This window comes from Drosophila willistoni (assembly GCF_018902025.1).
Source record: "Drosophila willistoni isolate 14030-0811.24 chromosome XR unlocalized genomic scaffold, UCI_dwil_1.1 Seg41, whole genome shotgun sequence".
Taxonomy (NCBI): domain Eukaryota; kingdom Metazoa; phylum Arthropoda; class Insecta; order Diptera; family Drosophilidae; genus Drosophila; species Drosophila willistoni.
The window spans coordinates 1,445,470-1,469,100 of NW_025814058.1; the positions used below are offsets into that span (position 1 = coordinate 1,445,470).

General features: G+C 31.1%; 1 protein-coding gene across 1 annotated transcript in view; it reads left to right on the forward strand.

Annotated features, from left to right (window-relative positions):
* Positions 1–12,960, forward strand: part of LOC6642969 — a 60,526-nt gene extending 47,566 nt beyond the window's left edge. The window contains exons 14-18 of the mRNA XM_047012244.1: positions 1,875–1,925; positions 6,447–7,127; positions 10,495–10,497; positions 11,041–11,157; positions 12,690–12,960. Coding sequence (XP_046868200.1) covers positions 1,875–1,925; positions 6,447–7,127; positions 10,495–10,497; positions 11,041–11,157; positions 12,690–12,836 — 999 coding nt within the window. The 3' untranslated portion in view covers positions 12,837–12,960. The remainder of the gene's footprint in view (positions 1–1,874; positions 1,926–6,446; positions 7,128–10,494; positions 10,498–11,040; positions 11,158–12,689) is intronic.
* Positions 12,961–23,631: the final 10,671 nt, after the last annotated feature.

Consider the following 23,631-nt stretch of genomic DNA (forward strand, 5'->3'; position numbering starts at 1 on the left):
TAGTCTCGCAATTTCCCGTCCCCTGTTCCCCAAACTGTCCGTATGAAATATCTTAAAAAAACCAAAAAAAAAAAAAAAAATTAACAAAATATATTCAAATAAAATATTGAAAACTTTTTGATCCAATTTGTTTTTTGTGTTGTATGTGTATATTAATTGTTGCTAATTTGTTTGCTTTTCTTTTTTCGGCATTTTTTTTTTTTTTTTGGTTATTTTTCTTTTTTTGTTTTGTTTATTTTTATATTTTTATTTTAAACCTGGTTTTCCCCCTTTTTTATACACACACTTAAAAACACACACTTACATATATATATATATATGAAATATAAATGTTGTATTATACAAAAAAAAAACATAAAATATAAAAAACAACAACCAGCAATAGTAACAAAAAAAAAAAACAAAAGGGCAAAATGAAAAAGTTTTCTCTTTTTATACAAACATGAATTTTACACAAAATGTTTGTTTTATTTTTCTGTTTTTTTTTTTGTTTTTTTTTTTAATTTCAATATTAAATTTCACATTAATTAGAACTTAATTGATGCGTTTTGACATGCCCGTGTGTGGTAGGTAGGTAAATTCTAAATTCAAACGAAAAAAAAAACAAACTCAAAAAGGAATTTCCAAATATTTTTTTTTGTAAATGGATTTTTGCATGTTCAGCTCTATAACCCCTCGATGTGGCTGTGTACAAAAGAGAAGCAAGAACATTTAACCCCATTCCGTTTCGAATGGAACAAACATTAAAAATGTGGCATGTTCTATGATTTTGTAATTTTTTAACAATGTTAATGAAATCAGTTGCATTTCTTTCACATTCGAGTCCTTTAGAAACCAAAGCATTTTTATATAAATTGTGTATTTCATCCAAAATAGAACCCAAAATTCTTTTATAAACTTCGGTTGAGCCGATGTGTTCATATCTTTGCCTATGTTTGAACGGGACATTTACATATTTTATGAGAAAATATAGCCTGTAATTTGCTTGTTCTTTTACATAAGCGTAAAATGTGCTTAAAGACTGCAAATAGCTTAAAAAGAACAACTAGCATATTCATTATACTTTAGTTTATACGATAACAAAAAAAATTAAATTTGTCAAAAAACTCTGCAAGGATATGACTGAAAGAAATTCAAAGACGGAAATATTTATGTAAAACGATGAAAATTGGCCCCCTTTAGTTTCCAAGCTTTAAAAATATTCATTATCTTTAATTAATAAAGAAAGGGTAAACTTTGCCCCTTAAAGTATGCAATATGGTGGAAAAGTATTCATTAATTGCAACAAATTTTAATTTTAACGTAATTTCCTTTTATATCCAGATTATAATTCAAAAAGATGTACTTTTTTAAAAACGAATTCTTGCATACTTTCGGGAGCAAATTTCTCTCATTTACCCCTCCTCCGCTAATAATGCGACTGCATTTTACATTCTTTAAGGGGCGAATTTCGTTCTTTCCCTTAAACTTCATTTAAATATGACACATAGGTCGATAACTTTTTTTTTTTGTTAAGTTGTTTTTTACCCCTTTACAAATAAAATCCATAAAAAATATAAAAATTGGATTAGAAGGAATTTCAAAAGAAAACGAAAAACGCAAAAACAGCGTTAAAAAAAAAAAACAAAAAACAAAATCGAAACCTCGAACATTATTCCCAATTTTTGTGATAAGAACAAATAACGCAAATTTCAACTTTCTAGCCACTAATTGTAAGATGAAATAAACCAAAAAATAATTTTCAAAAAATCCAGAAGCCAACAACTAAAAAGAAATCCCCTACCTAAAGTAAAAACAAAAATACCCCCCAAAACAAAAACCAAAACTTAAAGTGTGTTTTGAGTATGAACATTATTTTGTGTACATTTTTGCAGCGTCTTCCAGCGGTCTTAAGCAGGATCGGAGTAATTCTTGCAAGTCCTTTGGTAAGCTATCAACCACAAACTCATGCACCCAGCCCAGCTAATCCAACCAACCAACCAACCAACCAGCCAATCAAACACTCAAAACACCCTGTTTGTTCCTACACTTCCCCACAAAAAGTCAACCGACCTCCCACCCCCACCCCCACCATAATCAGCATCAACATCACCTTCACCATTCCTCCTTTACACACACCAACCCCTCATACTCCATCTCACCCTTTACCAAAGCCCCTAAAAAAAAAAATAAGAAAAAAACTCAGCAAAAAAGCAACAAAAAATATACTAAAAAAAATGGCATGTGAATTTCGCTTTGATACAAAAGAAAATGCATTGAAACTTTTCCTTTGGGTTTTGGTATTTGTTTACCCCTTCTTTTTTCTTTTAATTTTCTTATTTTTGTTTTAGTTTACTTTTTTTTGTTTTTGTTTTTTTTTTTTTTTAACCGAAATTAGAAAAATATATAAACATACGATTCAAATAATATTTCAATTAAACATTTTTTTCTTATCAAGTAGACGCACTCGCTTTAAATGTATATAATTTCATATAAATATACATATATATATATATAATCTCTAATATATATATATATATATACATATACAAAGGTATATATAAATTTAATGTTTTAACGTTTTTTTTTTGTTTTACTTTTTTTTATAATTTGATTTCTGTGTTTTTATTCTTTTTGTGTTTCATCATTTGTACCATAGCAACAAAACAACATCCCGGAATCCAACTTCGGCCCACCGAAGTTTTTATATCCTTGCAGATCTATTGCAATAATTATTTGTTTATCTGCATTTAAATTCGGAATTTACAGAACTAAGTTATGAATTGACTGATTTATTTCTATGCATATTCGAACTGATAAAGTGTCAAAATAAGGATAGCACCAATTAGTAGAGATGGCAAACTATCGATAGTGGTCTTATTCCATATTTTCGATTGTTATAGGAAAAGAAATCGATAGTATCGATGGTAAATATTTACTTACGTTACTCGGGCCCAAAACGAGCTTAAACTACATAAATTTGGTATCAAACAAAAGAGAAACATTCCACGAGCATGACCTCAGGTGCGCCTTGGCGATTTTTTATGTAGTAATTAACAAAAGAAAAATTATGTCATTAGCAGGATTATGGCTTAAAGTAGCTATTTCCGGCTAAAAGAAGTTGTCAAACTTTGAGATAGTGTTGCCAGATGCCAAATTTCGGATACTCGAATACGCGAACTTTTTGAAACTTTTGTTCGCACTTCTCAACAAACGAAAATATTGTTGAGTAAACATTATTTCTTGATTTTAAAAAACAAATATAAGTCACAATACAATTTTCGGCTGCCAGAGCAGTCGAATATTTCCTAATTCAATAATTCAGAGTAAAATATTTGGCTGCCGGTCAAACAAAGCGCCATATAAAAATAGCATTTACCAACACTGAAATCTAGCTTTTGCTGGTTTTTTAACTTTTCAACACTGAAATCTCGACTTTCTTAAAAGCTACTAAGAATTTTTAATTTTAATTCATAAGATTTCTTTAAAAACCGAACTAAAACTACACAATAAATCCTATCAATCAATCAATCAATAACATCTATCGATAGTGCCATCGATAATTTGCCAGATCTGCCATATAGAAAAGGGACTATTTGGCTCGTGTTATAGCAGATTAATTCAAAAGGATCGTAAAATGATAAGCCTCAATTTCATTCACTGTCCTAGCCATATCAATGGTAAAATATTTAAAAAAAAAATGTTTTTTTTGACATCCAAAAATTAGTTTTTTTTTACCCAAGAAATGATTTTAATAAAAATTATAGTAATTTTGAGTTTCTAAGTCAAAGATTTGGCATCAGATAGAAGAGTCCGATATAAAAATTAAAGCGAAGATCATTTGATGATAAATGAACTTGAATATACATACATATGTATCTGAAAATGCAAGTTTTGCTTAGTTATTTACATTTTGTTATAGGCAAAATGCAATTTCGATAAAATTTCAAATCTAATAAACGCTAAAGAAAACAGTTTTATAATTTAAAGAAAACTTTTCTTATCTATATTATACGAAATGTTATATTGGTATTCAGTTAAGTATATCCATTTAAATCTGATAAAGCTTAAGTATGCTTCTGCAAGATTATAATTAATTAACAATAATGACAACAACAACATAACAAGTATAAGCAGCAGCATCCACCACAATAACAACAACAACAACAACAAGCACAAGATATCGCAAAATATACAAACAATTCTAAAAAATAAAAATATCCACCTCAAACGGAAAACCAAAAAAAAAAAAAAAAAAAGAAAAGAAATAAATAAATGGAAATTCGTTCAAATATTTATATATGAAACACACTTTAAGGTCTCTCACTTACAATTGGGAAAAATGTTACGAACCGCAAAATATGGAAAACAAATCAAATTACTGCCCCAATATATACATATATATATATTTATATATGTATATTCTCCCTCTTTCTCTCTCCCTTTCGCTCTCTTCGAACAACAACAACAACAACAAAAAGAAGAAAAAAAAATATGCTATTTAAATCAAATTAAATTTTCATTTAAATTATAAATGAACTTTTTTCTGTTCATTTTTGTTTGTTTGTTCAGTGTGCCCAAAAATTTAGTTAAGTTCACTATTGATTTAGTCACATACACAAACACACACACATATATACGCAGCACACACACGCACACACACACTCAAGAAGAAGAAAAAACCGTACCGGAAATAATGGCCGCCATAATTTATGGTTTTAGTACTAACAAAATGTAGTTGACCAATTTTTTGTTGTTTGGTTTTTTTTTTTGTTACACTTATTTTATTTCATTGCCTGAGAGCTTTTGAGGTCTTTTTCATTTTTCTTTTTTGTTTTTTTTTTTTGTTCTATTTGCTTAAATTTTGTTTGGTTTGTGCATTTTGTCTATTTTTGGTGACTATTTTTTTTTTGTTTCTTGGGTTTAATCGAACACAGAGAAATACAGCAAACAATAGCAACAATTACAACTTTGCAGTATTAGTAAATTGTGCAACTGTATTTCTTATTGTCTATGTTTAAATGTATTTAGTTATGTTTGTGTGTGTATGAGTGTCTATTCGTGTGTGTCTGTGTGTAGAATTTGGCTCTCCTTAAAAGCAAAAACAAACCCTAGATCTATGTATGTATCGTTAATGCGCAATCTTTGTTAAATATCCAACTTAATGCTTTATCTAATAATACTTTGTAGTGCAATATCCTCTAGGTAACAGTTTTATTTTTATATATACACATATAGACGTACATATGTAGTCTTAGATATAGGAATGATATAATCTAAAGTACATTTTTTAATTTTATTGTTTCAGTATTAATTAATAGTTTGATACTAAGGTAATTGATCAAGGATTAGAAAGTCAGACTAAATAGACAATCTCATATGGAAAGTCGAGATCAGCAAAGGGCTAACTACAGCCTTGCCTTGTCTGCTGGACTAAACAGACGAACCGACTTGGCTATATGGATATATGTATATATACAGCTGCGAACTTAAAAATAGCACCACTTGCTGAGGTTATGTGTTCAAAGGATTCTTGGCTTTAATTTAAGGTTCAAGGACAATGCTCTGTGAAAAAACGAAAACTCATCCAAAACCAGATTTTGGAGGGATAATCGTATCGTTAAGTTTAAAAATTGGTTGCTTGTTCCAATGAAATGATTCGAAATGCAATCAAAAAACATATTCACATGTTCCTTGAACCTTAAATTAAAGCTAAGAATTCTTTGAACACATAACCTCAACAAGTGATGGTATTTTTAAGTTCGCAACTGTATATATATTTCTTAAATTTGTAAATATCAATATTTGAAGTACTCAAATATCGTGTTTACTCTTAACCGTCTGATAAATATAGTAGATTATATATTTTGGGCAGATATATAAACAAATTGATAAGAAAAGGAATCGAATTTGCTATCCTAATCAATAATTTGCACTAATTAATCAAGAAAAAATTAGTTTCAAACTAATTTTTTAATTTAAGAAACATTTATTCGAATTTGAATCGGATGCCAAAAGCTTATATACTATTAATTTTTTTTTGGTGGTGACAAATAACTTAAACTGAGATTGGTGTAAAGTGAGTAATGATTAAACTCAGATTGGGTTTTCTCCACTAGAGCGAATGTGTTTACTAAAAAAATTTGTTATTAATATCCCTGCGAATGATTAACCATCACTTGTGTACAATTGCTAATTGTTTAACCTGAAACTTAAAAGCAAATCTACAATCATCACAAAATGTATACAGAATCCTAACTAAAAAGTCCTGTGTATCTTTCTCAACATTATCTCTCTCGCAATCAATCAATCAAACAATCAACCAATCACTCAAAAATCTAAAGTAAAGCCAAAAATTATATATACCAACCCACCAACTGTCCCAAACCAACAAACCACCAACAACCAAAAACAACAAATAGGAAATAATCGAATGAGAATTTCATGCTGATTTGTCGTTCGAAAAGGCAAGCGCCGGAGCCACACCGGCCATGTCAACAATGACCCATACGCCAGCAACAGCTGGATCGGCAACGCCACGTTTGCAACCGGATACGGAGGACTTTTTTGGCAGCGGCGGCGGCGGCGGCGGTGGCGGTGGTATGCGTTGGCAGGAGGCCCACGGTGGCATCATCGGTGCAGCCGTACAAAATCTACGTGCCCGTTCTATAAAACGGAAAGCGGCTGCTCGAACTCCATCCACTTCCACATCGCCCACAGGTGGCAAATCTGCGATTATTGCAGAACACATTTATGAGGAACCCACCACGACGGCTACCCGTGTGAAATTTAAAGATGAACAGCGTTTGGATGAGAATCCAGACCAGGAGAGTGAGACATCGATGGCATTGCGCCGTTCGGTGGCCACAAGTACACCCGCTCTCGTCATGGTACGCATCGAAAGCGAAACATCCACTAAAGGGGATCCAGGGAGCGACGATATGGAAATGACCGAACGTCAGCAATTGCATCAGCAAGAGCAGCAATTGCCATTAAAACCGCCGCGTAAAAAACCATCGCGCTCCAATTCACCGGCATCCGTTTATGCGGAAACCTGTGCTATTACCGGACCCGGCTCCGCTTCTGGCATCGGTATCGGCACCACCATCACCAGCACCCTGCTGAAAGAGTCAGCAGCTATGGAAACTGTGAGTAATGGACATGAAGCTACCAAAAAAAACCAAAAAACCTGCCCCCTTGTTTTTGTTCTTCCATTTTTGTCGTCATCGTCGTCGTCGTCGTCAACGTCGTCGCTGTCGCCTACGTCTACTAACCAATAACAATTGTAAAATAACACGAACAAAGTTTCGCCAAAGAAAATCCTCAAAAAGTTTATTGCCTGCGGTTATTTTGATTGCAATTTGCCAAACAAACACAAAAACTTTTTACCCCCTTACAACTTGCAATCGAACTTTAAATGAAAGACTAACAATGAGTTAACTGCATTAAGGCGCACTTACCCGACCTGTACCCACTTGTAATCCCACAAACACAACTCAGAGCTTAAAGTGCGGGTCTACAAAAAAAATAGAAGTTGATTTTCTTAGGCAATTAGCAGAACATTTGGTGTGGACCATTAAAAGTTGACCTGATGGTAAATTATTACCTTCTAATAAGTATTTCGTCATTACAGTAGTAGTGCCACTGTAGTGACTACACTATAACATTTTTTGGTAGGATAGTTCATTTCGAACAGACTCAACATCTTCCTATTTCTGATTCTCTACATTTGGTGTTTTGGTGTTAAATCTTGTTTCCTTTTGGGTGAATTTATGAGGTCGATTTGTAGTGTGTCCTTTGTATTTTTTTGTAAAAATGCAATACGATAATTCCGCATAGCAACAAAGAAGTTACCTTAAGCCCAAAAGTATGCTACAAAATAAGGCTTGCAGGGTTTGGTGTGTATTTTTGCTCATTGCAATTAGTCAGGATAACAAAAGTGCAGGAAGTAAGCTCAAATTTGGCTGTCAGTTGTGCATTCCACACACACACACACACACAGAGATAGTCAGAGACACACACACACACACACAGATAGTCATAGAGAAAACACACCCGCAAACACTTGCGAAATTCCCCAAAGGATTCTTCTTGCTGGCTTATGAAAATCCCCTGGCAGAATATTTCAGGCAATTATGACGCATGTACCAGAAACGTAATGTCTTCCTCCATCATTTTGTTTGTTTGTGTTTCATTTTCGCTGGCTCGTTGCTGATTGTTGGTTGTTGTTGGCTGCTCGCTACTCGCAGTCGCACTCTGGCTCATTACTGTATTTTCCACTTTTCCGGGGCCATTCATGAATAATTATGTTGTTGTCCTGTTGCGGCAGAGTTGTCCGCCATCCGTGTGCCGTGTGTCCCAGCTCTCCTGTGTGCTGTGTGTTTCTCACCATCAGATTATTTACCTGAGGCGCCTGGGCAACCAGAATGGTTGGTAAGGACTACAGCAGGCGCCAATTTAAACGCATACAACATTTTTAATTTACATGTTAATGGGCGCAAAAACATTTTTGCCATTTTTCGCCATTTTCGAAGGGTTTTTTTCACACCCCACACCACCCACCACACCCCACTGGTAGAGGATTCTTCGCTGCTCTTCTTCATTGCACTGCTTCGTGCTCATTTTCTATATCCCTATCTCTTTCTCGTGGTAACTGCTGTCTCTATCTCTTCTCCTTTTCGCTGTCGGAAGTGCCACAGAATGGTCTTTCATCACGCCCCGTTTGAATTTGTTTGTTTTGTTTCTGTTTTACATTTCTGTTGTTTTTTCTCTCTCTCTCTCTCTCTCTCTCTCTCTCTCTCTGTGTTTATTTTTTGTTGTTGAAGGACAGCGTTACGGCTATCTTGCTGCAAGCGGATGTCATTCTGATAGTTTTATTTTTTGCAAGATATTTTAATGATTTATGTAGTTGCAATTGGAGCACTGAGATAAGTTGATTTGTGTGACACTTGGTGCAAACAGAAATCGAAAAGCGACAAGGACAACAAAACATCCAAGGTGAATGAAAGGCCAAGAGTGTTGTCAAAAATACTGAAATAATACTAGGATCAAATCATTTGTACTAATTTATGGAGGTGAACTATAAATATGTACATACATACATAGATTGGAAAAAGTTATCTGACTATCTGATTCAATTCCTCATCTGCTTTGTGTTTTATCAATTACTCAATTTAAATGACATAAAGTTTTAAATTATTTGATCTGATGATATCAACTGTGATTATTCAGTTATTTCATTGTCAATTTATTTGGAATTTCATATAATTTTCAGTGCATTTCTTAATATTAAATTAGCTAATAAATCTTATCAGGCACTTGCACAAAAGTCAGCTAGTTTATCTAAATGCATTTTGTACCTACTCTTTGGCTGCCTAGTCTAGTCGTCGACTGTCAGCCAACACAAACTGTACTTTGTGTGTACGTGATCCTGTTGTAGGTGTAATAAATTGTAGCATACTTTTGAGCGTCTGCAGTTAATTTCTCTGCCTTTCTTTAGAGCATTCCCTGCGGACTATTTATAACATTTTTGTGTGTGTGTGTGTGTGTGTACGTCCGTTTTGGGTGTTGAGAAATTGCAACTCATTTTAAAGTTAATTATATAAATAACACTCCATAGGCACTTCAGATGGCGATTATGTGGAATAGTAAAGGTTAACCATTAATTATATACATATATTAAATATTAAAATATGGGTAATTTGATGAGAAACTGCAATTTGTTATAGACAGTAACTTAATCTTACTAATTTAAACATTCATTTGTGTTAATACATCGTATTTATCCCCTCCCATCCAAAAGCCTGTAAAATAAAACTAAGCTTTTTGTGGTGTCAACTGTACCTAATATCTAAGCACGCTATATATGCCTATATATATATATATAGACACATATATACACACACACCCCCATACAAAACAAAGCTTTGAACCACCTGGCCACCTAATACCGAATCGTTTTAATATGTATATACACAATGTTATATATAGTTAATCATTCATAATTCATTGCCCAAATTCAATTACCAAACAACACTTTGTTGTTGCATATATTCGAGTTCTGTTTTGTTTTTTTCTGTTGGTTTCTGGTTTCTTACATTTTTTTTGTTTTCGGTTTTTCACTTTGAAAACACGAAAGCTGGAAAACGCCTATTTCACACATTTTAATATCGAATAGTGTTGAAACACAATATGAAAATATGATTTCCATTTCACATAGCAAAATTCTCATGCCATTATCTCTCGCTCTCGTTCTCTCTCTCTCTCTGTCTCATTTATACCAAAAGAAAACTAAACAAAAACTAACAAAAGAGCTTACAAATATAAACTAAAATATATATCTATATATAAATATATAAAATAACTTACAATTTTATGTGCAAAAGAAAAGAATATTAACACTAGAACTACCAAAAAAACTTTTGTGAATCTAATAATTACAAATTTTCTTCAACTTTTTCTTTTCTAAATTTAATGCCGCTCATTTGACATTATTCCAAATTTTCAAATAAACAGCCCGTAAGTACAACAACAACAACAACAAATCAAGCAAAGAAAAGAATTTCGGAAATATTTTCACAGTTCTAAAGAAAAATTTAAGTGATCTTGAAATTTGGCTTAAGCTTTTGTAGTAATTTCTTTCGTGCTGCCGCTTTTAATAAAAAAGAAAACAAAAATTCTTTAAATATCACACTCTTATTTGTAATTATTTTAATTAAATAATATTTTTGTCAATTTTTTTTCTATTTCATTTCTATAAACTATTTGAATGCCTTTTGCTTTTAACCTAAAATGCAAACGAACTAATAATGTTTCATGTTTCTTTTGTTTGTCTTGTTGTATATGAGTGTGTGTTGTATGTGTGTGTGTGTGTGTGTGTGTGGATGTGTGTGTGAGCGTATATTGTTATTTGCGTGTAAATAATTACGTTCTTTTTTCCTTCTCTCTTAACTAAATACCTTTAAAAAACCTAATCAAAAAAAAAAAAAAAACCAAACCAAACCAATGTAAATCGAATTGAAACTAACGCAAAAGTTTTTTAAATTTACCGCCATCTATCAGGGCGAAAAGCGACGCGATGCCGGGGCAACAAATGAAATAGTGGCATGCACCACCTGCGGCGGCGGCAGCAACAACAGTCCGTGCACCCATTCGGCCAACAATGGTTGTGCCACAGAGGTAAAGTAAAAAGAACATCAAGTATCACAAACAAAAAATTAGCTACAACGTTTAACTTGAAAGCGTAAAGTATAAATACTAGTTTTAATCAATAGAATTGACAAAGCTATATACATACAGATATAGTTTTGCTTCGATTTTCTTTTCCGATTCTTAAAATAGAACAAGAAACCACATACTGCAATCATTTTTGTTTCTAAAATACAAGTTTGTATACTAGTAGCTAGTACCCAGATAATCCAAGTGGACCATCATTTTTTTTCAAAATTTTTCATTTCTCATGTAAAAAAGCCAAATTTGTTTTATGTTCTTCTCTTTTTTTTTTGGCCATGTATCAAAAAAATATTAATTTCAGGCTTTCAAATTGAAATCACATAAAAATATTTAGATACATGTACATACATATATACCAAATGGATATGTAATTAGGATTACAAAAGAAAGAAACGATTTTTAATTTTCCTTCTCCTCGAAAGCGATCAATTTATTGAAAGAATTTAAAACTAGAGTGCCGGGAAGTTAGCTTCATCCGCTCCGAGTGTGGCATGTAGTTTCGTTTGTTTATATGACAGCTATATAATATAGTTCGCCGATTTGTGATCAGAGCCATTAATAGGTTTAAAAAACTGAAAAAATGTTAATTTTTTTTAAATGAAATTCGCGTCAAAAATAACAAAGTTGTTGATAAAAGTCACTGTTTTCGACTGATCGTTCCTATGGGAGGTTTATGATATATTCATTCGATTTTGATCAAGTTTGGTACAGTCATTCGTAGGTACACCATACTAATAAATATTAATTTTTATGACAACTCACAATAACAAAGTTATTTACAAAATTTTCGTGATTTTGTCGTTTGTATGGGAGCTAAATGATATAGTGGTCAGATCCTGCTGAATCCGAGTATATACAAGCAAAATTTTGTTGTGGGTCTAACGGTCTATAAGGGGTTTGTTTTGATCTAGACGAGCGGACAGACGGACAGGCTATATGAACTCGTCTCGTCGTGCTAATCAATATGGTCGGATGTGCATCCTTCTATGCATTGCACACTACTGACCAAAACTAATATATCCTTTTTGCAAGGGTATAAATATTATTTTCGAATTGATTAGAGTACTAGCATTGGGAAAATTCATTTCGATAAAAAGAAAGCTAGAATGATGAACAAGTAAATTATCAGGACGATGCAATTCGATTAGTATCCCCTTTTAATTACCTAGACGATTCCTAAAAATAATTATTCTAAATTAAGGAAAAGATGATATTTATATTGTCCTCAACAAATTGAAGAATAATTGAAGAATATGAGAAAGGTGTAAGTTAAAGGTGTTAATGAGAAAATTGTAAAAGATAAAAAGGCAAACGAATTGTAACCGAATAATTCCGACAAAATTATTTTAAATCGGAAACGAGAAAAGATTGTTTCAAAAATTGTCTTTACTGATAGTCAAACGTTTAAGTCAATTTGAACTTAATTCTGAATTTATAATTGAACATTTATGCTAATTTGTTTTCCATCTCTGTTTTAGACTTGTTTCGTTCAGGTGCGAAAGAAAGAGCCACCTCATCCGATTCGTGTGGCCAAGACGATTGATGTCATTGCTAGAATTACATTTCCAACTGCTTATGCCATATTTCTCATATTTTTCTTTGTACACTATAAAGGATTTTCGTAAAATTAAGCATACACACACGTACACACACACACACACACACATACACACAACAACAATACCCAGAGACCCAAACTCACAAAGCGCTAAATAAAAACAACACAAAAAATTAAGTAAAAAAAAAAAACTGAAGAAATAAAAACAAAAATGCTACGCAAAAATGTCATACACAAAAACAACAACAACAACCAAAGAAACGAAAACGAAATAAGCAAACAAAAAAAAAAGAAAATCGTTTAATCATTTAATTTAAATGTAACAAAGGGAAACACAAAGTAATTTAATTAATTCAAAGTGATAAATATTTATGCAAAAAAAACAAAAAACAAAAATAATTATTAGTTTAAAACTGAGTTGTTAACAAAGCCTAAAACAAAAGAAGAACACAAAATCACACACAGACACACACACACACACACACACACACAGAAAAAGTTGTTAAACAAAAATTAAGAATACAAGAACATTTTCGACTGCCTTTTTTTTTTTTTAAATAGAAAAATTTTAATTAGAACAAACAAAAAATGAAAACCAAAAAACCAAAAAAAAAATAAAAAAATTGCAATTTTTTTGCATATGCTCGAAAATGCATTAGTTAAAATGAAAAGGAAAAATGTAAAATAATATATATATAAATTTAAAACTTATGCTGAAAGTACCAAAAATAAAAACTTTAAACAAAATATATGTAAACCACACAAAAGACAAAAGAAATCTTTAAAACAGCTTTAAAGCTTTACCTATGGCGTAGTCACAACAACAAATAAAAATACCAAGAAAATTACAAAAAAAAACAACAAAAAAAATGCAAAAGAAACAAAAGAAAAAATCCAAAAACTATAAACACAACATACACACACACACATAATGAATATATGTATATTTACAACAATTCTAGTCAAGTTTTTGTTCAATTCAAATTAGTTCAAATTTGCCTTCGCATATGTCGAAAAATACAAAAATGCAAAACAAAAAAACCAAAAAAAATCAAAGAAAACAACCAACTAAAAACCATAAACCAACGAGAAATTTGTTATTCATATTAAATCAGCATTCACTATATACATAATATTTATATTTATATTTGCTTTATATATTCATTTTCATTGTTTTTCTTTCAATAAATGTTTGATTTTCTATGCGTTACAAGAAAATTTTTTTAAAATTTTTTGTTTTGTTTTTCAATTCAAATACTTAAAAACAAATCGGAAACCAGTTATAATATATTATATTGATTATATAAAATCAGGTTAGTTGGGTTTTTCCAAATTCGCCTTACGATACGATGTAGAAATCTGTAGGATCATACTTTATAGAATGTTAACCATATATTTAGAATTCAGTTCTCATGGCCAATATATTAAGTTTTCTTTGTTAGATAAATGAAATGAAAATGAAAGCTAATTGAGCTTGTTTAAGTAGACAAATCGAATGCCGTTTTTCAAAATATTTTCAGCATAATTTCAACCAATTCCAATTTCCAATTTTCGTAATGATTACTATATACTTGGTTGACTACTGAATGAATTAGAAAATTTTGTTTTGTCACTTCTTTGAGCTTCGTATTAACCATCAAAAGCATTTGAAAACCATTGTTTAATTCGTTCCCTTCTTGTTAAGAGTCAGTTTAAAATGGGAATGGTTTTTTTTTTCTTCATGGTTTGGAGTTTCGTTAATAGCATGACTTATTTCATTTATGCCCAAAAGTAGGCTATGGCAAAAATAACAAAACAACTTGATAAATCAAAAGATTTCAAAAAACCAAAGTAGAACCAAAATAAATATATTTGTAATCCAACTTATTTTGCTATAAAAACCTTTAACAAACCAAAAAAAAAAAAAAAAAAACAAAGAGAAATACTGACAAATACGAAAAGTAATAAATTGTTAATCAACTTTATCATATTTGATATGCCTTTTAAGTGTTTAGTTAAACGTTTCGAGTACACTTTAGTCTTGACTTTTTAGTTTCAGTTTGCGTTTCGTAGCAGCAGGAATTGGATAAACTACATTTTCTTAATATACATATCAAAGTTATAATAGAAAACTAAATCTCTTTAACAAAACAAAGATATATATATATATACTTATATATATATATACATTAAATGTAGCCTATAAAACTATAAAGCATTTGCCAAGCCCCACACACCCAATCACACCCAATCACACCCATCACACTCACATACACACACACACACACACACAACAGCCATGTATTTTAGATAAAATTTATGTCCCTGCAAGATAAAAGGAAAAAAAAACCAATTGCCTAAAATAAAGCACAACTAACTAAAACTCTAAAACCCAAAAGAGAAAAAAAAAATTAAAACCTTGTGATAACCAAAAACGAAAAATTTTAACTAAAAAACATTAAAAAAAATATAAGAAAATTTAACTCTAATTTATTGAGAGCAGGTTAATGAGGGCCACCGTTACCAAAAAAAACAAAAACCAAAAGAAACAAAAATAATATTTAATATAAAAAAAGAAGAAAAAAAAACACAAATTTGGTTTTTGAACAACAACAAGGAGAGAAGCTTTTTTGCAAAATTTCATATTTTATAATTCAATTGTAGCTTGAGTAGCATGAATATCGATATCGGTTTGCCTTTTCATTTTACAAATTCCAATTTAATGTTAAAATATTTAAGTTTTTTGCAAGCCACCAAAAGACAAGGACAATCTTTTTGTAGACATTTAAACCAAAAGAGAGAAAAATAAACAAAACAACAACAACAAGAACAACAACTAAGCAATGCTAAAAAATGCTGAACAAAAAAATTTATATAACTAAAATACAAATTAAATCACGTCCAAAACGAAAGAAATGAAATATTTGAAAATTTGTTGCGGGTTGATCAATATGAAATGTGTGGCCAATATTAAGGAATGTACAAAAACAAAAAAACAAAACAAAATAATAGTAAAATCCAGAATTAATGAATACTTAAAGCTAAAAACATAATAATAATAATAATACATAAATTTAATATATGAAAATTTTGGGAGAGAAGGGAAGGTGCCTTGTAGTAAAACTTTGTTGCTTGGCCTTGGCTTTAACTCATTTTAGTTTGGCATATTCCACATCCTGTATCCTGTAGCAAAAAGTCATATTAACACTCTCTAAGCCATTTAGTTGCAAATCCAAAAAAAACTAACAATATATTCCCAATGATAGTCAAAATCGGTTACCAATAAATGCTAACTATATCTTAAAAGTTTTCAATAAAAAGATTGTAACCGAAATCTTGATCCTTATCATTTCTTTGTATTCCCAACGAATTGAATTTTTATTGAATTTCAAAAATATTATCATGGGTTCTTATTAAATTTTAACCATAACATAAAAACAGTTTTATGGCACTCCCACTTGGTACAGGGTATCTTGAAGTCGGACCTTCGACTTTGACTTTTCAATTATTTCTTATAACTTCTCACAGGCAGCACAGCTGATAACAATATAAAAGATAAACACTAAAAAATAAATATATATATGGAGAAAAAATGTAGAAATAATATATAAAAAAAATTGAAACAAAATAAGTAAAAAATTTAATAAAATTAATTAAAAAAAAAAAAAAGCATAAACAAATTTCAATTATATTTCTAAAAATAAAAAACAAAACAAAAATATTGCTGCGTGCTAGCAATTGAAAACATTACAAAAAGAAACAAAATGATAATTCTAAAAACTTAATAAGAAAACACACACACACACACAGCATAATTTTTTAAATTCTCTAATATTAAAGGCTTTAAACATTTCTGTTAAGAACAATATTAAAAACAACAACAACACAACATGTAAATAAACCCAACAGAAAACAAACAAAAAATGTGAAAAGTTTACAAATGGGCAAAATATGTAAACTGTTTCATAATAGTTGTTAATTCATTTTATCAATAAAAAATTAATTATTTCTTAAAACAAGTAAAACGGAACAAAAATGTACTTAATTCATTAAGAAAGTTTAACTCAATAGTTTGCTAATTTGTTAGATAATGCAACAAAACTTATATAGAAGAATACATTTAATAAAAACCAAAAAAAAAAAAGTTAAAAAAGAAATCGAAAAACCAAAATTTTGGCTACGCCAAACTTTGTATACCCTTGCAAGGTATTTGAAATCCTTGGCTTGATAAAGTTCTCTCTCTGAAATTTTTTCTTTATTTGTTAGCCTTTTCTGTATTTGGTGAAATTTATATGAAAGAAATCGATATATTGAATCGACTTCATAGGCTGATCAAAAATATATATACATTTCTGGGTCTCCTTCTCTCCGTTCAAGGGTCTGACTAATTTGATGATACCTTATGCAAGGGTATAAAAAAAAATCAATTTGAACAATTAGAAAGCATTTAAGTTTTATTTTTTCTGAAATCATTTCACAAAAAATTGAATACACTACAATGAAAACTGTTAGAGATTGATGAAGACACAACTCTCATTTTTTTATATATATATAATAAAAATAAAAATAAATAAAAAATTTATTAAAAATTGCATAAAACCAAAACTTAAATAAAGCAAACAAACAAGAAGAAATGTAAATACACACACATGAACAAAAAAAATTCAGAAAACACAAAAAAAAAACCAAATGGAAGTGCAAGAACAAAAATCTAGTTAATAAATGAAAATCCAAAGAAATAAATAATTAAAAAAGCAGAAGAACTTAAAAAAAAAAACCAAAAACAAAGCTTCGCATTAATTAAAAATTGTCTCAAACGAAAAAAAGAACAAAAAACATAAAAAAAGAACGAGCCGAAAATTATTACAAATAAAATTTTGAAGAAATGTGTTTTGATTTTGAAATAATTTTCGATATACTAGGTAAGTATTTATTTACAGTCTAAGTTTTGCATTTAAGCCAACAACAAAGTCATGGGCGAAGGAGTTCTTCAAAATTGATATTTACAAACATCTATATATATTGTGGATTTAGTCGGCTACAAACTCGAGAGTTTAGTTGCTCTTTTGAATCATTAACTTTCAACAAGTCAACAATGATACAAAACTGAGTTTCAATGAAACAAAATATAATCTTATTTAGCACATTTCGAATAAGTTTAGCGAATTTGTGGACGTGTAGAGATGTAGTCTTCTCTTGGCCCTTTGGTATTTTAGGTCAATGCACACGAGTCACAGTTGCCGTTAAGAAGAAGGCGGGAGACAAACCCCTAAATGAAACAGAAACAACCTGCCAAATGAATGACAATGAACAACAACAGCAGCTTGCCAATGATCATCTACTTTACTCTAGAGTCGAACTAAAAGGCGCGCGAGCTGGCTCTTTTGGGGATGATCGAAACGAACAGGTTTCTGGGCCAAGTGTTTTGACCCGCTCAACAGCTTCCTTCCGCTTCGCACACGCACACACTCACACACAGGCACACACAAGTCATATCCCTGGTGACTGGGGACTCGGTTCGTTGATTTCTGCACCTGCAGTTAAACCTGCAACAGCAGCCGGCATTATGTGGCACGAGGTAAAATGCCAAGAGGGGAACACCACAGCCACATTGCCACATTGGAATTGTCTACCTGCAACATGAGGCAATTTTCAGAGACCCTCTTGTAATTATTTATTATCTTTTATAATAAAAACGTCGACTACAAGAATTCTTCAAACCGTTTTTTCTTTGGCATGGCCAACAATACGTTACTTTTGCGGCAAAAACCAAAAAAAAAAAAAAAAAACACAGTGAATATTTTTTTAGGCATGTGGGAAATATCTTTTGGGCGGTATTTATGTCAGGGTCAATAATGGAAACATATGTTTGTTTTTAACCAATATGACAATCAGCCTAATAACAGCTGATATTCTGAAATAGGAACATTATATTTGAGTTTAAAATAAATGAAGATTGAGAACAACTGCGTTTTATAGATTTTGCTTAGTTATAAAATCAATAAAAACTTTTTATCAAACTGATCGACCTAATTATATTTAAAAAAAATGTGATTTTAAGCTTAAAATTCAACAACATAAATTAACATTTCGAATGTCTTTTTAAAGAACCTTACTTACATTGTAGTAGCTTATTTCCATTTTTAAATATCAGTTAATTTTATATAGTAGGGGAGAGGGCCCAGTTTTGAAAAACCTCAAAATTTTTTCCTCAGTTCCGGGAAATGAAAAATTAAGAAGTTTAACATTTAAATATTAACCTAACGCAACTTTTTTCCAAAGAAAGTATGTTTATTTGAGTTACTCAAACAATTTTAGAACAGATTTAATCTGGATATCCTTTTTTAGGCCGAAAAAAAAGTGGCCCAGTTATGAGTGACCTTAAGAAATTCACTGAAAATAAGAAAATATGAAAGGAATGTCACGCCAATTGTTGTGATTTAATGGTTTATTTATTATGAAGGCCTTCAATGGCAAAAACAATGAAAAACACAAGAGAAACTGGCCTCCAATGGCCATAAATGACAACGATTTTTATTCCTCGTCGTCCATGTCACCTTCGCAGTTTTTCAACACGATGTTTGGTACGCGTATATACAATGCGATTATTAACGTTGATGTCTGTCCAAAAACTGAATGTTCTAACGAACATGATTTACAGGGCTCAAACTGTCATTCAATACCGCATTTCAAAAATATTTGAAAATGTCATAGCTGGGCCAGGGGCACAGCTGAGCCCTCTCCCCTATATACAAACTAATAACATAAGTACTTAGCTTGTAAGATAAACTAATGCTAACTGAATCAAAAAATCATGCCATCCTGTTTAATAGTACCAGCACTGTATAACCTATCCATATTACAAAAAATTTGGTAATTCTAGTTTAAAATCGAAAAAAATTAAATGGACATTTTGAATGCAATTTAAATAAATCACGTCGGAAAAAAACTACTCGTAGTACATTATTTTCTATTTCATTTTCAGATGTATGTAATGCAGAGAGAGATTCCATAAAGTATATACAGTGGCAACAAAAAATTTGTGACATCAATTTTTTGATCCTAAATTCTGATTTCATGCGATTTTTATATAATGTTACTGAAAAGTTTTGATGTGTTTATTTATAGCGTTGAGTTGGTCATTCTATTGAGAGACATCCATAAAGTACATACTTATATTCTTAATCGGCATAAAGCAATGTGACTCTATCAATTAGAAAGCCACTAAAACACTAAAATAAAACTTGGTTCTTGAGATTAACATTTATATTTCGAAGGATCGGGTCACTAAACCAATGAAAAGCCCAAATTACTAAGAAATGTCTCATTATGTAAAAATACAGAATCATCTTATTAAATTAGGCCCAACCCATCTTGCGCAAAAGTGTTCTTTTTTTAGTAATTAGCATAAAGGAATTCAAATCTGTCGTGAAAAAAAAATCTACCTATTTAAAGGTTTATTCGATGTAATTTTTATTTTGTAAACGGTGTCACTTATTGGACTATTTTGTACCAGTTTAAAACGCATAACATTTACTTTTGAATTAAGCTTACATTTATAATGTACAACATGTCTTATATAGAATATAAGATATTACTATGAAGGCCCTGATAGACGCCACAAAATTTAAAATTGAAGAAAAAACAATATTTTATTTTGAAAATTAACAAACCAAAGTAACTAGCTGTATAGTTACCTTTGATTTAAATGTTATTTAAAAGAATTTTAGAAAACATACAAAACTTACCTTTAGAAAAGTGGGCGAAAGTAAAAAAAAACCTTATGAAATACAAAAATATTTGAAAAACGAAACTAAAGAAAGTACACAAGCAATTAAAGCTAAGTTCCATGTTGGTCAGCAAACAATTTTTATATACATATATGATCGAAAAAATAGATATTTGTGTTGGTGTGTGTGTGTTTATTGTTAAAACTTTTATGAAATTAAAACATAAAGGGTTTTTTTTTTAATATTGGAATATGCTTAGCAAATGTTTTTAACCAATGGTCGCTTAGTTTTAGTAAGATTAATTTTTGATAAAGATTGTACATAGGTAAGTAAACACAATATATTTCAATTGTTTGATATTTTTATGGGGTCCTATGTATCCCCATCCTTTGGTAGTCTAGTCACCCTATATTACGCTGGCAATCTCTGTCCAACAATCAACAACAATGGAAAAAACCCCCCAATCATTGCTTAAGCATGGTGAACTGCACAAGAACTTAGTTTTCTGTTTCTGTTTCGAGGGAGTAGTCAACTCCCCTGTCATTACGGGAAAAATTTCCATATATGCGACACATGCAATGCATTTACCCTACCTACATACGTAACTACCTACACACTCCCCCACCCACCTACCATTCCAACTTGTCGTAAAGCCCACTACAGGTGGCGCCATCTAAAAGAATTAGTTAGCTCCATGTGCGAGCATTAATTGGCTACAGAAAGCCAAATAAAAATTAATAATAATCCACCACCCAGTAGCAATTGTTTGACAAAGTTCTCACACTTCTCAACTGAAAGTGGGCAAAGAAGAAAAACATAAAAAGAAAAAAACCCATAGTAGAAATAATTTCCCTAGAATATTACCAAAAGCATAATGTTTGTTTATTCGACAACGGGTGCGAGTGTGGGTACGGGTATCGGGTACTGGGCGCTGGGTGCTGGTTGACGGTGACGGTGCCATACCGTGAAATCGCTGAACCGCAACGTTCAAGAATAGCAGGTAGGCAGTCAGGTTGTATGTAGATACTATAGCTGTAGTATATATCCAAACTACCCTTGAGTAAACCTAACCTGAAACCACTCTCTCTGAATAAGTGCAATGGATATACATGTACAGACTAACCCGCTCTATGGCCAGGTATGAGTGAATTATGTACGACAATATATCAATTCATCGTTTTATATAAAATCCTTCACGCTATCATCCCTAGTCGCAATGCAATCAATCATTTACATTATCGCAAAAAAGAAAACGCTATGAGAAAACATAACATAACGAAAAAGCAAAAATGTCGCGTCAAAATTTCACGCGCTTTTCCAAAACTTCACCGAAATGGACAACTTGCGTGTTTTTAATTGCACTTCTTCGGTTTATGCCCTATGCCCCATGATCATAATGACTTGCAATGGTCTATAATTTGTGAGGAAAAACCCTAAAAACGAAGAAAAGCAAGAAAAGTATAAAACTTGACATCAAGGCTCTCTCCCACAGGAATTAACTACATACACAAATACATACATACGTATGTATGTACATATAGTGCATATACAATTGAACCCTCCTAATGAGTTCGAACATTACTGAATATTGCCTAAGCGCCTAATGACCCTTTACAAAGAGAGAAAGTGAAAATGTTTCGATAGTCACTTATGCGATTGAAATTCTATGGACTCGATTCGAAGTGGGGAGGAGGGCAAGTAAGGAATTACCAAAAAAAAAAAATCAATGTCAAAGTCAAAGTAAATCAATAAATTTATGAGAAAACTTAACTATCGCAATTTTTTTGAAAAGTTTATACAAATATTGGAAAATCGTATCAATATAGATCATGGTATACATATGTTTCTATAGTCTTTAAATCTAAGATTTTACAAACAAAGTAATAAGTTAAAGTAAGTTAATTTTGTACTTTCTTTGCTTGTCGTTAAGGCCAACTAGTGAATCTTCGAAGCGGTCAGGCAAATGTGATAAATTCTCAAATTTCGAAGCTCAAATTTCAATAATTTCAATATTTGTCCTTATTTTTTTGATTTCAAAGCTTAAACTCAAATTAAAACGGAATTCATTCGCCATCCAATCCCATTTTACTTGACAAAGTTGATTTTATAAAATAAATTGAGACTTATTAGTGTTAGATTCAAGAAATTTCTGAATTTACTTCTGTGGTAGAACCGTAGAAAAGCTACAAATTCAATGGATAGAAAAAGTTCTGCGGAAATTTTTATCAATGACTAAAAGGAACTTCTACAGTTAAGGAAAAAAACGTACATTTAGCTTAAGCAGTTCAATTTTGGCAAGCAGGGTTTCGACATACACTGCTTTCTTTAAAACAATCTTTCTTTTAAGCAATCGAAATCCATAAGTGCAAAGACAGAATTTAGTGGGTATCTCACGATATTACATATATTTGTACACCTGCACCGCGATTTTACACGGTAGACAAAAAACCATGAGGGTCCAACAAGCTATTTAAGATATTTTCTAACCTCATACATTCTTACAGGTAATAAGATATAAAACAAGCTGATTGGCTATGAATTCGTATTCTTTTTTTCGTATTCGTATTCGCTTATTTTAATAAATATGACGATCTAAATTCACATTTTCTCCTAGTAAATGGTTTCATAGATATCTTCCTAATTCTTCTGTCATTTTCAATTTTTATACCATACACCCATAGGCTGAAATGGTATATTAAAGTCGCAAAAATGTATGTAACAGGCAGAAGAAAGCTTATCCGACTGCATAAAGTATATATATTCCTGTTCAGTATCAACAGCAGAGTGGATCTAGCCATGTCCGTCTGTCCATGTCCTGTCAAACTAACCGATCTTTACATTAGTGTAATCAAATATATAATATTAGTATTATATTTTATCACATACTCAAAATTATCATCGATAAAGCACATAACTCTCAATTCCTTTTAGTAGCTAGAATAGTTTCGGATAACCAATAGATTCAATAATTCCTATAGCTGTAAAGCGATGTTCAATTCTCCAAAAGGTCCTCAAATTTTCTTTCAATTAGAGTAAGTATATTAAATTACTTTAAATCTATTGTTGCTAAAAACTTTTTCGTTTCAGTTTCTTGGTTTTTTCTATGCTAATATACGACAGGCTAATGACATTTATCTTGAATATTTCCTTTCT